Source organism: Liolophura sinensis, chromosome 13 (assembly GCF_032854445.1).
Source record: "Liolophura sinensis isolate JHLJ2023 chromosome 13, CUHK_Ljap_v2, whole genome shotgun sequence".
NCBI classification, from domain to species: domain Eukaryota; kingdom Metazoa; phylum Mollusca; class Polyplacophora; order Chitonida; family Chitonidae; genus Liolophura; species Liolophura sinensis.
Genome location: NC_088307.1, coordinates 5,923,244 through 5,940,281, shown reverse-complemented (window position 1 = coordinate 5,940,281; position 17,038 = coordinate 5,923,244). Strand labels below are relative to the sequence as shown.

General features: G+C 40.4%; 2 protein-coding genes across 2 annotated transcripts; one reads left to right on the top strand and one right to left on the bottom strand.

Moving 5' to 3' along the window:
• The first annotated feature begins 1,541 nt into the window (after positions 1-1,541).
• LOC135480485 (uncharacterized) lies at positions 1,542-4,276 on the top strand. The gene is made up of 3 exons (XM_064760328.1): positions 1,542-1,573; positions 3,215-3,240; positions 3,852-4,276. Exons 1-3 carry the CDS (start codon positions 1,542-1,544, stop codon positions 4,274-4,276), a joined length of 483 nt encoding a protein of 160 aa, XP_064616398.1.
• A 9,618-nt stretch (positions 4,277-13,894) lies between these two features.
• LOC135480484 (protein FAM200B-like) lies at positions 13,895-16,471 on the bottom strand. The gene has a single exon (XM_064760327.1). The coding sequence runs from the start codon at positions 16,469-16,471 to the stop codon at positions 13,895-13,897; it is 2,577 nt and encodes an 858-aa protein (XP_064616397.1).
• Positions 16,472-17,038: the final 567 nt, after the last annotated feature.

The following is a 17,038-nucleotide window of genomic DNA, read 5'->3' as shown; positions in this document are numbered from 1 at the left end:
ACTAGTTCCTAAAGACAAAGGTATGTAAGAAATTATACGAATAAGAAATAAAGCCAGTAACACACCACAGAGAAGCGGTCATCAGTTTTCAATGATGCCGGGCAGACAGTTGATACTCCAGGCATGAATTCCATATCAAAGTTCAAATTCGTTGTCCATGAATGAGGTCCAGGTCAAATTACAATTAAACAAGTATCTCAGTCGCGCTTTGATTGCAACTGTTCATAAAGGCATCATGCACATGTAATGAGCATGGCTGCCTTTACAGCCCCTAGCCCCAGGTTAAGCGGTATTAGATACAGTTGGAAAATGACGAGCGTTACAGACCTTAAGCGAACAGATTGTGATTCAAAAGTAACGGACGATTACGTCTTTTCCGTTAATATGTAAGGATATCATACCACAAGAGGCGCCATCCATGATGTTACACATGACATGCTGGTCTGTATAAAAGCTGTCTACAAGATAGACGGTTACACTCGGCAACCAGCGCCATCTATGTTGTTAAATACCACGTACGCGATAGATATGTATATAAGGATAACAGCGCCGTGTATGTGGTTGATCAAAATGCAGATCGCCAGAGATTCTGAACGCTCTGTCCATACCTGCCAACGAGAGTGTTATACGCATTGTAAAATTTGAGAAACTGAGAATGAAGGCGTTTGAAAGACTATCCATGACAAACTGGTTTTCGAACTAACAACTTGTGATGTAGATTGAAGTCATCACAATTTACGCAAGATCTGACAAATGCTACAAGGCGAGACATGTATACGCCATATGCAGGACCCTTAGGTAGGCCTATATTGCTATCCAAATAAGGATAATTTACAATATCAAAATTGTAAATATCTCTTTTGTCGTGAGGGCGGGGTGAAAGACATTTCTTTCAAGTCTGTGAGCGAGTAGTACAGTTGAATACTTTTTCAAAATCAATAACTGCAGCGTATAATTGACCCTTCAGCTTACTTACAAATTTTTGAACACATGCGTTAAAGGTAAATATATTGTCAGTTGTAGAATACCCTGGCTGAGATCCAGCTTTGGATTTGGACAGTACACTGACGCTTTCAGCCAAATAATATTGTCTCTGGCTTTAAATAGATCGAAGAACTTACTGAAAATACTCAATAGTTTAATACCTCTGTAATTACAAGTGTTAGTGGGATCGTCAGATTTATATAGTTGTATTATCATTGCAGTTCTCAAATCCCCCGGCGTTCAACCAGTATGGAAAACATGACTAAACAGGTTTGACAGATACTGAAAGCAATCAAAGGACTGTACATTTCAACAATTCCACTAAGAGTTTGTCATTCCACGCAGATTTACAAGACAGGCGTTGAATAACAGTCTCAATTCCTTCCGACCGGCCCGGATAGCACAGCTGGTAGAGCGTCCCCTTCTGGAGATGTAGATACAGGGTCAAACCTGGGACGAGTCACACCTATGACTTTAAAAGGGGAAGTTGTAACGTCCTCGTTTGGCGTTCAGCATGAAGGTGACAGTGCAACGAGTGGTTCACCCGCATCAGTATAATGGCTCGGGCGGGAGGGCTTACTTTCCTTCTGTAAGTCGTCTCAGTGAAGCAACACTACATAAAAGAGCGGTGGAAATCCGTCCTGTAACAAGGAGGCACATAACATACACCCTAAGTGTCTTCGGATACACGCAATGAATTGTCATCGAACCAGATTCTATCAATAAAGCGGTCTGACTAATTTAGCTCATTCTATTTGTAGCACGAATCCACCCTCCCCCCCCCCCCCCATGAAGGATTGTTATTTAGTTAAATTTTGATGTAATTGATTAAATAGCAGCAAATTACACGCCCATTATCATCATGACTAAAGTAGAATTAGGTTTAAAAAAATATCAATTTCCCTCAGTTAACGTTTTATTCTAAACGCGCAGTTCCGACCGTACGTGGAAAGATCTGTCATCAACTTGCGGGTAGTCATGAAGTTCCTCAGGGCTCTGCCCGGTTTCCTCCTACCATAATGCTGGCCGCCGACGTATAGGTGAAATATTCTTACAGCGTGAAACCCCAAACAAATAAATAAATTCAATCGTTATGACACATGACGACTTCGTTCAATCCTAGCACAGGACGTGAAATCGCCGACATTCCCCAGCTATTGGGCGGTTTGTTGCAGATAACTATACTCCTTACAGCCAATGTGCCACGCTCTTGAGAGGGTCATCTCTTCATCAGTTCCACAGTTTCAACCTAAACCTGTATCGGTTGTCCACTTTTCTTAGTTCTATGTATCGTATTTACAAAGTTATGATGCCATTGAATACAAAATCAACCGAGCAATCAATCACTCAACCAATCAATCCACCAATCCAAATCGTTTTTGTCTACAGCTCAATATAATTAGTAGCTTACCTTTAACTGGCGCAATCAATCAATCAATCAACCCAGCAATCAATCAATCAATCCAAATCGTTTTTGTCTACAGCTCAATATAATTAGTAGCTTACCTTTAACTGGCGCAATCAATCAATCAACCCAGCAATCAATCAATCAATCAATCAATCAATTCAAATCGTTTTTGTCTACAGCTCAATATAATTAGTAGCTTACCTTTAACTGGCGCAATCAATCAATCAACCCAGCCATCAATCAATCAATCCAAATCGTTTTTGTCTACAGCTCAATATAATTAGTAGCTTACCTTTAACTGGCGCAATCAATCAATCAACCCAGCAATCAATCAATCAATCAATCAATTCAAATCGATTTTGTCTACAGCTCAATATAATTAGTAGCTTACCTTTAACTGGCGCAATCAATCAATCAACCCAGCAATCAATCAATCAATCAATCCAAATCGTTTTTGTCTACAGCTCAATATAATTAGTAGCTTACCTTTAACTGGCGCAATCAATCAATCAACCCGTCCACCAGTCCAAATCGTTTTTGTCTACAGCTCAATGCCCGGATGGTGAAGCCCTGTCAACTGCGCTGGCAGTCTGTGCGTTCTTACCAGGTGACAACACGGCAATCTGCTCGGGTCCAGGCAACTCCATCATACCCTCGTCGTCAGTCTTAGCAGTCCTTTTCGGGACAGTGTGTAGAATCGTTAACTCGATCATCTCACTACCTGCGCTCGGCCATGCCTGACCTGTCTCGGAAGTGTGTCAATCTGTATAGCCGGTAAGCACATTTTCTTTTTGTATCTAACTCCTTTTCTCTACATTACAGATGTCTGTCAAATCATGTGCCTGAAGGTGAGCTTTTGTTATTCACTTCTTTCATTTGTCTTTGACGTCATCGTCTTCTTAATATGTTTCTCTAAAATAAACAGCGGATATATATATATATATATATATATATATATATATATATATATATATATATATATATATATATATAACGAAGGACGCCAATAAATAAATAAATAATTAGGTAAATAAGTAAGAAAATGGAGGAAACACCTGATAAACCCTTTGACCTCAGGTCGCAGCAGAGCCAGCGATTGCTGTGATTTAGGAGTGTACCGGTCATAGCCATGAATATTTACACGTTACTGTCTTCAAAGGCTGAACGTTAAACCCCAAGCACTCACTCACTCAAAGACTGAAATGCCATCTGAACAATGCACGTGATCTACCAACCTTTAAATGTAATTCCTTTTTTTTTTATGTCACCATTGAAATTACTTATAATTATTAATTCATTTAATTTGGAATATTTAGAACATTTTGAATATTTCATTTATACGAGGCCCATTAATGGAGGACCTCTGCGTCAGTTCACCAAAATATTTTGTTATTTTCTCCCGCAACGTTAAAATTATATCCATTTATTTTATCGGTATATCCATTTTTGTCTTTTTAAGCGAATGTCGCCGTTGGCGGCCTTGGCATTCTTGACGGGGGTCTTGGTGGTCTTGTAGGCGGTCTTACAGGCGGTCTTGGTGGTCTTGGCGGTGTTGTGGGCGGTGTTGTGGGCGGTGTTGCAGGCGATCTTGAAGTCGATATTGTTGCCGAGGTTGCAGTCGATATTGTTGCCGAGGTTGCAGCCGATGATGCAGCCGATCTTGCAGCTAGTGTTGTATGTGGTGTTACAGGCGGTGTTGCAGGCCGTGCTGCAGCCGATGTTGTAGTCGGTGTTGCAGCTGATGTTGCAGCCGTTGTTGCAGCCGATGTTGCAGGCGGTCTTGCAGGGGGTCGTGGGGTGTCGCAGCCGGTGTTGCAGGCGATGCTGCTGCCGATGTTGCAGCAGGTGTTGCAGATGCACCCGATGGCCAGGAATAACCGATGACGATTTCCTACTCCACCATTTTCTTATGAAATATCCTCTGACAGATCCGTTCTTTTTGCACACATGTTAACCGGTATATAACCCTACTCTTATCATATCTTTACTATGCACCTGGTATTTTGCGGAACCCTTCTCTCAATAAAGTCTCGTTGCAAGCACATTGACCTTTTCATTGGATGAATTGTTTTATAAGTTGCGCGAGTCAGAGGCTGCAATTTGCGATGTGGTGTGTTGATCTACCCTAAATGACCATAAATTTCGTCCATGACTAACTTGCCCATTTTCTCTGATTCTGAGAGTTTAGAAATGTGGGTTGAGGTTTCATATGAGAACATGAGATGATATTCTACTGGAAATTGTAAGTTTCGGCACCAAAAATAATATTTTTGTGACATTTGTTTGCCTCTAAAATGCACGTTTGTGTCCAAAATTTTAGGTCATTTAGGGTATTTACAGGTTTGATGAAGTCGTGTTTAACGCCGTTAGCGAGAATATTGCACTGATTAGGCGATCGACATGATAATGGATGAAAAAGACAACCACACAATGGATATCATGCAGGAGATGCGTTCGAACATGATGCAAAACTTAGCAGGACACTAAATAGCCCATTGATTAGTTGATTGATTGATGAATTGACTCGTTGATGCCCGCAAGGACTTGTATAAAAGAATTTTCTCTTAGTATATTGGTTAGACGTTCTGGCAATTTCTTGAATGAAAGAAGAGAGGGGAAGAACAGCGAAACTGCCTGCCAGAGCTCGTCAGTTTTTGCTGCCCTAATTGATTGATTTATTTATTTGATTGGTGTTTTACGCCTTACTCAACAATATTTCACTTATTCGACGGCGGCCAGCATTATGGTGGGAGGAAAACGGGCAGAGCCATGCGGAAATCCATTACCATTCGCAGGTTGTTGACAGACCTTCCTACTTACGATCGGAGAGGAAGTTAGCATGAGCTGGGCTTGAACTCACAGTGACCGCATTGGTGAGAGGCTCCAGGGTCATTACGCTGAGCTAGCGTCCTGCCCTAATAGTAGCATGCTGAACACCGCGAACTAACAACGACTTAGATCTGAGATTTGTTTCATTCTTGATTCCCAGATTAGCTTTTGCAAAATACAGATCAGCTGGGCCCAGTTGTACGAAGCCCACTTAACGTTACGAGTACGTAAGGGCCTTGGTGACGATGGTGCTTACACTGCCTGTTGCCATGGAACTCGGTCTTGAGCATAGCGTCATGAATGATAATGAGCATAGCGTCATAATTATCACAAATGTACCTGGCGCAACCGCAGCAAGCCAACATTTTCGAACCGACGCTTTTAGTCGAATCGACAGGACAGTCAGCAACACGGAATGATTGGGCTTAACCATCTAAAGGAAAACGGACAAATTGCGTGTGGGTCTTAACTTTAAAAATGCGTGTTTATGCGGGTATACATTCTTCCCAAGAAGATCACCTTAGTAAGTGTCTACTTACGAATACACCACGCATCCAAGTTAGACTTTCACTAGCTCCACAGGGCTGTGATACTATCACAGCTCTGTCTTGTTCCATACGCTTACCTTGAACACCTCTGTACTTCACTTGCTGGTTTCAGCGTAGTACTGCTGGGCACCAAATAATTTGCTTGTCCGTAGTCACAGGCGTCTCTTATATCAGTTCCAGGTAGGTGTTCTTATGTGTCATCACTAGTAAACCCACACAAGCATAAAACTATAGTGAAAACTGGATAAATTCCAACTCCAACCGCCATGTTTGAATATTTGAAAGTTTTGGGTTTGCATTGATGAAGTGTAACTGAAAATACTAAGTAGAGTTTAATTATATAAGAAAATTATCTAACTTTAAAGAAACATACATGATGGATCTGTACATGGATAAATTATTATTATTTTTTTTTGTATTTTCATAATTATTTCAGAAAAATATTCCACCCATTCATCACAAAATGCAGTTAAAATACTTGTAGCATAACGTTAAACTCCATATAAACTTTATATAGGTATGAAGATTACATTGCCTCAAGAGACGTCATACACATATTTATTTTTTTATTTCTTTGGTGTTTTACGCCCTACTCAGGAATATTCCACTCATACAACGGCGGTCAGCATTATGACCCCCTTTCGCAGGTTGCTGGCAGACTTTCCACATACACCAGAAGAGGAATTCTTCATAAAAGGGCGTGCCTGTGGATAAAGGGCGTGCAGAGCAATCTGTTTTACTATAGTAGCCCCACAAGCTGTTAAGACAATCTCCACTACTCTTCCTGAGAACAGCCTGCATTGTCTTTTTTAAAAAAAATTTCCTAACATCGAACTGTCGTTTGATCACAGCATTACTGACGACAAAATAAATTAACATCTTATAATGTTGAAAACAATATCAGTTATGGCCGTGTCACAAGTAGACCTTAAAGTGAAGTTCATGAAAAGTTATCAGCTGTTATACCGGACTCCGCCCATTATCCAGCATGACACTTGACCGGACTCCGCCCATTGTCCAGCATGCCACTTGTTTTTGAATAATTATAACGTAGCCCATGTAATGAAGTGTTCCTTTGAAAAGCAAGCTTGTGGTATTTAACATTATGAATTATAGAAGGAGTGTTTTAGCTGCATTTTATTTACAATATGATACAGGGTTCGATGTGTAACATATCGATTGATGAGTGAAGCTTGTGGTGTTACGCGTCACTACACTCAAAAAAATAATCAGCTGATTTTAACAGAAAGCCAGTTGTCTAAGTGTCGCTGGAATTTATTCTGTTATCATAGCAGATTAGGTTAAATACAACACACACATCCTATTATTTCAACATAAAGATTCCATCAGACTAACAAGATATAATGTTGAATGTGACAGAATGATATGTTACAATAATAAAATCATTAACATGTTATAATCATGCTTTGTGTTAAAATTAAGGTTAATTTTTGAGTGTAACGAAAAACAATTTTGGAAGTGACTGAGTGATTTTATTTATTTAATTGATTGGTATTTTACGCCGTATTCAAGAATGTTTCACTTATTCGACGGTAGACAGCATAATATTGGGAGGAAGCCGTGCCCAGCCCGGGAGAAACCCACAACCATCCGCAGACTGATTTTCTAAAGAGCTGAATATAGGTGACAAGATGAAAGAAAAAGACAACATCATTTTGTGTTCATCGCATTTGAACCTGTCAGTGGAAAACAGTGTTTTTGACACTTGAAAATCATCGTAATTTTAGAATCTTATAAAATGTTTACCCCACGCATTAGCAATGTTCAAATGGAGGACAAAAGTTCACATGGAGGACGGAAGATGACATGAAGGTCAGTCGAACTTTCTCATATCGCTTACAGCGCATGCGCAGCTCTCTACATTTTGCTTTAAATCACCGTCACTACCGGGAAATTGTGTACAGAAATCTTGAACAATGCCGAGACCATTGCATGGGGATCAGGGTCTCAGCCTTCGTTTCTAATATTTCATACAAATCCATTTTCTTTACCTGAAGTATCAAAACATTATTCTAACCACAATCTGAGGCAATTTTATTGATGAGTGCTGATTAAATGGTACCGCGCGAGACACCAATGGAGTGCCTAAGCCTCATTAACAGGCTTCAAAAGCCAAGTTTGTCTAGTGGTGGCAATGATGAAGAGCGAGGGTATAGAGAGCGGCACATACGCTGTAAGGACTATGTCACTTGGCGTCTGTGACAACACACATTAACTTCCTTTTGCTGGTTCAAATCCAGTGAATTATAGTTTTTTTTTCACTGTGCATCTATTTGTTTGAGAACATTTAAATTATCAATAAATGTATAAACGGGGTATATAGGTATTTTAAGGGTACCTCTAACCAAGTATTTGACAAAGGGTTAATGCTGTCGGCTTCGACATAGCCAAACACTGTCCCCCAAGTAACACTGTAGAAACTTCCAAACGTCTCTTACGAGTGGTTGCTCTTTTATCATCAATGATAAGTCTTACTTCCGAACTAAATCTAAAATCGGTGGGTTCGTTCTTGTAAATTTTATTCAACAGCAGTGTTCTGACAAAGAGAACCGAAGATTTCTCGGGCTGTCCGACAGATGGTGATCCCGGAAGGGACAAGATAAAAGTACTTAAAAGTAATATCTTAAAAGCTCGATCCTTTTCATTTACCAAGCGGTATATTAATGATCTACTGGCGTGAAATAACCTCAATATTGCTGAAGCGGTGAAGGAAATCTATCCGCCTTCATTGGATTTAAAGGAGACAACAGATAGTCCTGATGGTACATCTTATTTGAATCTATATCTGTATCAAGGCGAACAAGGTACCCTTTCACGCCGCCTTCACGACAAAAGGATGATTTCAGTTTTGATATTGTAAATTATCCTTATTTGGATAGCAATATACCAAAGGGTCCTGCATATGGCGTATACGTATTTCGCATTGTAGCATTTGTCAGATCTTGCGTTAATTGTGATGACTTTAATCTGCGTCACAAGTTGCTAGTCCAAATCCAAAGCTGGATCTCAGCCAGGGTATTCTACAACTGACAATATATTTACCTTTAACGCATGTGTTCAAAAATTTGTAAGTAAGCTGAAGGGTCAATTATACGCTGCAGTTATTGATTTTGAAAAAGTATTCAACTGTACTACTCGCTCACAGACTTGAAAGAAATGTCTTTAACCCCGCCCTCACGACAAAAGAGATATTTACAATTTTGATATTGTAAATTATCCTTATTTGGATAGCAATATAGGCCTACCTAAGGGTCCTGCATATGGCGTATAGGTATTTCGCATTGTAGCATTTGTCAGATCTTGCGTTAATTGTGATGACTTTAATCTGCGTCACAAGTTGCTAGTTCAAAAACTAGTTTGTCAAGAATACTCCATAAAACGATTTCATTCTAAGTTTCTCAAATTTTACAATGCGTATAACACTCTCGTTGGCAGGTATGGACAGAGCGTTGTGATCAACCACATAGACGGCGCTGTTATCCTCATGTAAATATCTATCATGTACTTTGTATTTAACAACATAGATGGCGCTGGTTGCCGAGTGTAACCGTCTATCTTGTAGACAGCTTTTATACAGACCAGCATGTCATGTGTAACATCATAGATGGCGCCTCATGTAGTATGAGATCCTTACATATTAACGGGAAAGACGTAATCGTCCGTTACTTTTGAATCACAGTCTGTTCGGTTAAGGTCTCCCGGTTAGAAAATGACGAGCGTTACAGACTGTCTGTAACGCTCGTCATTTTCGAACCGTATGAATGGTATGCGAATGTCGGACATGACGCTTATATTTAACTGTTTAAAAAGGTATTAACAGGGAATCAAACAGGGAGGTGTAATAAGCCCTTTACCTTTTCACTGTTTGTTATGAACGAATTAAGTAAAGATGTTATTCACCAGGTTTGACCCTGGATCTACCTCTCCAGAAGGGAACGCTCTACCAGCTGTGCTATCCGGGCCGGTCGGAAGAAATTGAGACAGCTATTCAACGCCAGTCTTGTAAATCTGCTGGAAATGACGAACTCTTAGGGGAATTGTTGAAATGTACAGTCCTTTGATTGCTTTCAGTATCTGTCAAACCTGTTTAGTCATGTTTTCCATACTGGTGAACGCCGGTGGATTTGAGAACTGCAGTGATAATACAACTATATAAATCTGACGATCCCACTAACACTTGTAATTACAGAGGTATTATACTGTTGAGTATTTTCAGTAAGTTCTTCGATCTATTTAAAGCCAGAGACAATATTATTTGGCTGAAAGCGTCAGTGTACTGTCCAAATCCAAAGGTGGATCTCAGCCAGGGTATTCTACAATTGACAATATATTTACCTTTAACGCATGCGTTCAAAATTTGTAAGTAAGCTGAGGGGTCAATTATACACCGCAGTTATTGATTTTGAAAATGTATTCAACTGTCAATCACAGCGTGGAAACAAGATGGACGCTCCAGGTCAATAAACGCAAGCCTAATCGCTCAAAATTACAATCTGAACTATACCCACTCACAGACTTAAAAGAAATGTCTTTAACCCCGCCCTCACGACAAAAGGGATATTTTCATTTTTGATATTGTAAATTATCCTTATTTGGATAGCAATATACCAAAGGGTCCTGCATAGGGCGTATACATATCTCGCCTTGTAGCATTTGTCATATCTTGCGTAAATTGTGATGACTTCAATCTACATCACATGTTGTTAGTTCGAAAACTAGTTTGTCAAGGAAACTTTTTCAAACGCCTTCATTCTAAGTTTCTCAAATTTTACAATGAGTATAACACTTTCGTTGGCAGGTATGGATAGAGCGTTCAGAATCTCTGGCGATCGGCATTGTGATCAACCACATAGACGGCGCTGTTATCCTTATATGTATATCTATCGCGTACGTGGTATTTAACAACATAGATGGCGCTGGTTGCCGAGTGTAACCCCTATCTTGTAGACAGCTTTTATACAGACCAGCATGTCATGTGTAACATCATAGATGGCGCCTCTTGTAGTATGAGATTCTTTGATATTAACGGGAAAGATGTAATCGTCCGTTAATTTTGAATCACAATCTGTTCGGTTAAGGTCTGTAACGCTCGTCATTTTCGAACTGTAACACCGCTTAACCTGGGGTTAGAGGCCGGAAAGATGCCTTTATGAACAGTTGCAATCAAAGCGCGACTGAGATACTTGTTTAGTTGTAATTTGACCTGGAACTCATTCACGGACTACGAATTTGAACTTTGATATGGAATTCATGCCTGGAAATTTCATTGTCTGCCCGGCATCATTGAAAACTGATGACCGCTTCTCTCTGGTGTGTTACTGGCTTTATTTCTTATTTGTATAATTTCTTACATACCTTTGTCTTTGGGAACTAGTGTCAAACGTTGTTTTGGAAATGGATCTTGCGATTATCGACTTGGAACGCCCTTTACGGACTACGAATGGTATATAAATGTCGGACATGACGCTTATATTTACCTATAAAATATGTGCATGCGTTCGGATGGAGAGAAAGGGTGTGGGTTTGGGGTTATGTTGTGTGGGGGTCTGGGGTATGTGGATGTGGTGTTGGTGGATGAATCGGTAAATCTGCAAACTTTTGTGATTTTGTCCCCATAAGTATACATACTTAACAGGCTTCATTATTAAACGAAGGCTTTCTTAATGCTGAAATAACAGATATTTATTGCGTCCTGTAAAATATATGTAAATCCTATATCTACCAGGAGTCAACGGTGGCTCAGATGCTTAAACCGCATCCTCGATACAACAGTCTAACCCTCGCCACATTCACGGCCCGATTTCCTCCCAGCAAAATTAACTTTTTGAAATTAACTTCCAGGATAAGGTCAGGAAAACGCACAGCATTAAGTGACATTACCATGAAACAAAACAATATGAGACACTTCAGAACATTTAATTGTACACTGCTTTCATTTCAAACAGTATAGACTTATACCAGCGTATCCAAAACTGTTTATAATCTATGAGTTTCACTTTTCGCTTTCAACTGTCCAAGGACTGGTGTATGTATGCTTGGGGTTTAACGTTGTACTTGACAACTGCTCAGTCATATGACGACGAGGAGTCATTACATGTGCGTACATACAATGTATCTTTTTGTGGCAGGACGAGCCCACGTTTCCAAACTGCTGCCTTCACTGAAGTGTCATGTCGAAGATACCAGTCATGACACTCCACGCAGTCACATTATGCCGACACCGGGCCAACCAGTCATGTTTCCTTGCTCTAATATTTAAGTGCTGAGCGCCAAGCGAGGCAGCAACAAGGACCATTTTTAAAGTCTTTGATATGACCCGACCCGGTTCAAAGGAATCGATCAACAGGTTAACAAATGGCTGCCGTTCGTCAAGCAAATATTAAGTTCTGGAGGGTAATTATGTAATCCAGTGAAGTGCGGAATACAGAAAAACAAAATAAACTGAGTTCTTTTCATAAGCATTTATTATTATTTTTACTAATATATCCGTGCACAAGGGGAACATTTATAAAAAGGCGATTTTACAAAAAGGGTTTAAATTCGCAAAATGCGGCATTTGAAAAATATATATACATGACATTAGCTGTTGACAAGTATAAAATGACGAAACCACATGAAATAAAACAAATATTTAAACTAGAAAGTAATAAATACTTTCTAAAGCAATAAAATATTATACTCCACTTGATATCATTGAAGTTAAGTGTCATTTATTTTCGTGAGCGCTGATTCAATTTATATGATAGGATTACTTTACCATTATTAATAACTGTGTCTCTCCGAATACTCATTGTACCTCTCACTGTGCCACTCATTGTACCACTGACTGTGCCACTCTTTGTACCACTCTGTGTCACTCACGGAGTCACTGTGTCACTCATTACAGAACTCTTGGTGCAACTCATTGTACCACCCACTGTGCTATTCATTCTTTTACTCAGTGTGGCACTCATTGTACCATGCACTGTGTCACTCATTGTACAACTCACTGAACAACTCACTGTGCAACTCATGGTACTACTCACTGTTCCACTTATTCTAACACTCACCCTGCCACTCATTGTACTACTCACTATGGTGCTCATTGTACTACTCACTATGTCAGTCATAGCACAAGTCACTGTCCCACTGATTCTACCAGTCACTGTACCAATCATTGTACCCCCTCATTGTGTCACTTTTTGTACTACTCACGGTGCCACTCATTGTACTACTCACCATGTCAGTCACAGCAACAGTCAATGTGCCACTCATTTTGTAACATGCTGTGCCACTCTGTACCTCTCGCTGTGTCAATCATTGTACCAATCACTGTGGTACTCACTGTGCCACTCATTGTACTACTCACTGTGCCACTTATTGCAGAACTCAAAGTGCCACTCCTTGTACTAGTAACTATGTCAGTCATAGTACCACTCACTGTGCACTCATTGTGCCACTCCTGGGGCTATTCTAGGTCCAAAGTTTGGGCACCCTTGGGCCGAGCGTAGCGAGGCGTTGCCTATTAGCTGGGGGTCTGGTGGCCGCAGGCCCCCAGCCGCTAGATTTTTTCGACGCCCAGAAATGCATTCTAGGCCATATTAAGCACTTTGATAGATGTTATGAAAAGCACTCTCAGGTATTTTAAACAGCTTAAAATATTAGTTAATACTATCCACACATTTATATTTTACATCTATATATATATGTTTTAATAATATAACGATATACGTCTCTGTTGTAGGCCTACGAACTGGGACTGACCCTGAGTTTTAGATGTGACATACATACATGTGACAAATAATGAAACAGTGCATTTTGTCGCAGACCCTCGGGTTTAAATTTATAACACATACCATCACATATATGTCAGCAGGTTTGTTGTTGTAAATAAACAAGTGCATGCACAATGTACCTTGACTTTCACCCAAGCACTGCTTTGAGTTCATTTACTTGCTCATTATAGTAAACATTCTATTTCTTATGTATTGACTTGATAACTATCAGTATGTCAGACATGCACATAATAGATACATTCAGAACCATAATGTGCAAAAAGTCTCAAACAAATTGTGTATTAACTCACCAAGTTCATCTTTTCAAATGAAAATTAGCACATTATGATTCAGCAAGGCAGGATCCTACGATCTTTCACTGAAGCCCATTTCTCCGCTATTCTTTTCACGTATGATTCTGAAAGGCTGTCAGGGCCATTCAGGTTTATTCTCATGAAACGATCCAAGCTTGTTTGGTTGAGTGAGGCTCTCAGTGAGCTGCAAATGAGGTTCATGGTAGAAAAACCTCTTTCTACGTTTGCTGTGGAAGGCGGGATTAGTAGTGCCAATTCAAACAATTTCATACAGTGCTTTGTGGTAGTTAAGCTCCCTGACCCAGAAGCACACATTTGCTGATAAACTGAGGCAGATTCCACGGGATGACTGTCAATGTAGTCACTGGTGTCCATCTTTTTGATTTTCTTTTCTCGGACCATCTTAGCAACTTCTGTCCTGAAATCGTAGCAACAAGTTTCGTAAGCCTGATCAAATTCTTGTAGAAAATCTGACCTCTCTCCAACTGCTTCCTGCCTATTAATTAAAGGATAGGAAGTGTTTGTTTCACCCCCGTGAGTATCCAACTGTGTGTCACCATAAAACTCAATGAGAGCATCCAAGTGAGCAAGCCTGTCACTAACTTGAGGCTTGAGTGAAGGATTAAACACATCAAAATGTTTTAACACAGGGTTGTTGATTGATATGGCATCCTCCAATTCTTGTAGAAGACTGTGCAAAAATGGTCTTGCTACAGTTTGTTTGAATTGTTCCACAGTTTCTGTAACAGACTGATCGTGATCAAGAAAGCTGTCTTCCCGTCTGAGGCGTCTCCCCATCTCTGCTCTTGTCTTGTTCTTTTCCACAAATTTTCTTGCTTGTGAAAAGTATTTGCCTAGATCCAAATTTGCAGAAAGCTCTGAAATAGCTAATTTCAGTTTTTGAAATCTTGCCGGAATAGATGTGAAATCCAGGTTCTTTCTCTGAAGAAACTTAGAGAACTGATTTACGGCGATCAGCACGTCGGCGAGTAAAACTGCCATCAAGCACACTTCAATAAGCTGATCTCTACAGCCCTTTACTTCAGGTTCGCCTCGATTAGCGAACAGAGTGTCAAGAGAATCCAGCAAACAGTCCCAGCGTGACAATATCCTCACACATGCTTCTCCGTGACTCAGCCACCGTGTTGTGCAAGCCTTCAAAATTTTAACAGGCGTGAGGCCTTCAACAGCCTGTGCTTCTTCAAAAACGGCGAACTTGATAGTTGAGTGTTTGAAAAGTTTCCAAACTGTGAGCAATACTTTGTCCAGCTGCTGAAGTAATGGGAATTTCTTCATTAAGTGTACGAATACTAAAGCCAGTTTGTGATTTCTGCAATTCTGGTATATTGCGTGAGGGGATATGTGCCTAATTCTTCTCTGAAGTCCGTTTTTTTCACCAGACATTGTGTTTGTTCCATCAAACCCAGTAAATCGAATTTCTTTCGGTTCAAGTCCTTTCTGTTTTAAAACGCCCATCACCTCAGTGAAAAGCGACCCAGCTGTTTTATCAGCCTTGATTTGAACAATTGATAAATATTCTTCACTAACCTTGTGTGTTATTCTGTCCACGTACCTGATGAAGATGGTGAGTTGTTCTCGATCTTTTTCATCTGTGCTTTCGTCTGCTAAGATGGTAAAGCCAGAGCAACAGGCCAGCTTATCGAGAAGATCTGTCTCTAAACAACAGTTTATCGCACACAGAAATTCCTCAACGCTTGTAGATGACAAGTATGTGGCGTTTTTAGCACTAGATTGGCAATGCCATCGTAAGTCTTCCTCTCCCAAATTTGCAATAAAATTCACAAATTCTTGAAAGTTCTGTTTTACTGCCCACTTTTTCTTAGCAATGAAGTATGTTGATTTTATCAATTTTTCGACTACTCTCTGATTTCGGGCTTGTTCTGTTTGTTTTTGTTTTGCCAAAGAACTCGTTATCTGCTGTGTTATATTTCCCTTGGAAACCATGGCTTGTATAGCTCTTTTCTGAGTAATGGCATTCTGGTGTTTACTGCCACGGCTGTGATTTTCTAAAACCCTTTTTGGATGGCCTTCTAGTTTAACTGCTTTATTTTTCCATGTCTCGTCACCTGTTACAGCATATTCCTCACATAATTTGCACTTCCAACCTTGTTGGTCATGACTGTAATAAAGCCAAGAAAAAATTTTTTCCCACTGGGCCCGTGATTGACCGTCCCTGTTTGTTCGTCCGTCAGATCTTTTGCCCTCCGTTGTGCTATAGTCTAAAGACTCGGTTTGTTCTGGTGTTGAAGGCCTATCGCTGTCGACATTTTCCTGTATATTTTCCAAGTTTTCTTGGGTGTGAAGTTTAGAAGTGCTTGGTGTTTCGCTGGTGCTTGCCGACGCCGGTTCGGGGCTAGGGGATATCAGCACGCCCGACTCCGGCACCTCTGGCTCTGCAGCACTTCCCTCACTATCGATGCCGTCACGTGTTTCATTTGCTTCTGAAATCCTTGCCTTTTTTCGACCACTACCGCCAAAAAAATCTGTTATTTTTTGTGGATTTTTCAGGTCCTCTGTGCTGTTTAATCGGCCGGATCTATACGTTGACGCTTTTTTGTTATGGCTAACTCTAGTCGTCTTTGGACGCGGCATTTTGGCATCAATCAACCGGTACGTCTCGCTATCACCTCGCCTGCCATTTCTTGCCTAGTGCACGATTTCGGGGTCACCGCGCACGTTCCGTTGCATTGGCTTTGTATGCGCGATGTCCTTCAACCTGTCTGAGGTCACTGTCTTGCACGTGTGACCTGATTATCCTAACATTTATTGGGAGAAGAGTTCCACTCTCCGCGCAGATTCAAACAGCATGTGACAATGCATATTCTGTATCCTCTTTGCAGAGATTTAAACAATACATCACGCTAGCTACCGATTGTGATTGTAATGGCCTATTTAAGGGTGTTTTGATGTCGTTTTGTTTCCTACTAATTAGACCGATCCATACAAGCAGTGAAGTTCATTTTTCCGCGAATATTGTTTTTCTTTGTCACTCGTTTGGGCGCCCAAACTGGCGACGCCCAAACCCGTTATATCGGGTTCAAAATCGGCCTAGATCAGCTCTAGCACTCACTGAGCCACTTATTGTACTACTCACTGTGCCATTCATTGTACTAATCACTGTGCCACTCAGTGTACTACTCACTACATCAGTCGTAGTAC

What these genes read in the sequence shown, in the direction of transcription:
- LOC135480485 (XM_064760328.1), top strand. Translation starts at nt 1,542, where the DNA reads ATGGCTCGGGCGGGAGGGCTTACTTTCCTTCT. An exon ending in GGAGGGCTTACTTTCCTTCT is followed by an intron (nt 1,574 to 3,214) that starts GTAAGTCGTCTC and finishes TCTACATTACAG; the next exon opens with ATGTCTGTCAAATCATGTGC. An exon ending in GTCAAATCATGTGCCTGAAG is followed by an intron (nt 3,241 to 3,851) that starts GTGAGCTTTTGT and finishes TGTCTTTTTAAG; the next exon opens with CGAATGTCGCCGTTGGCGGC.
- LOC135480484 (XM_064760327.1), bottom strand. Translation starts at nt 16,471, where the DNA reads ATGCCGCGTCCAAAGACGACTAGAGTTAGCCATAACAAAAAAGCGTCA.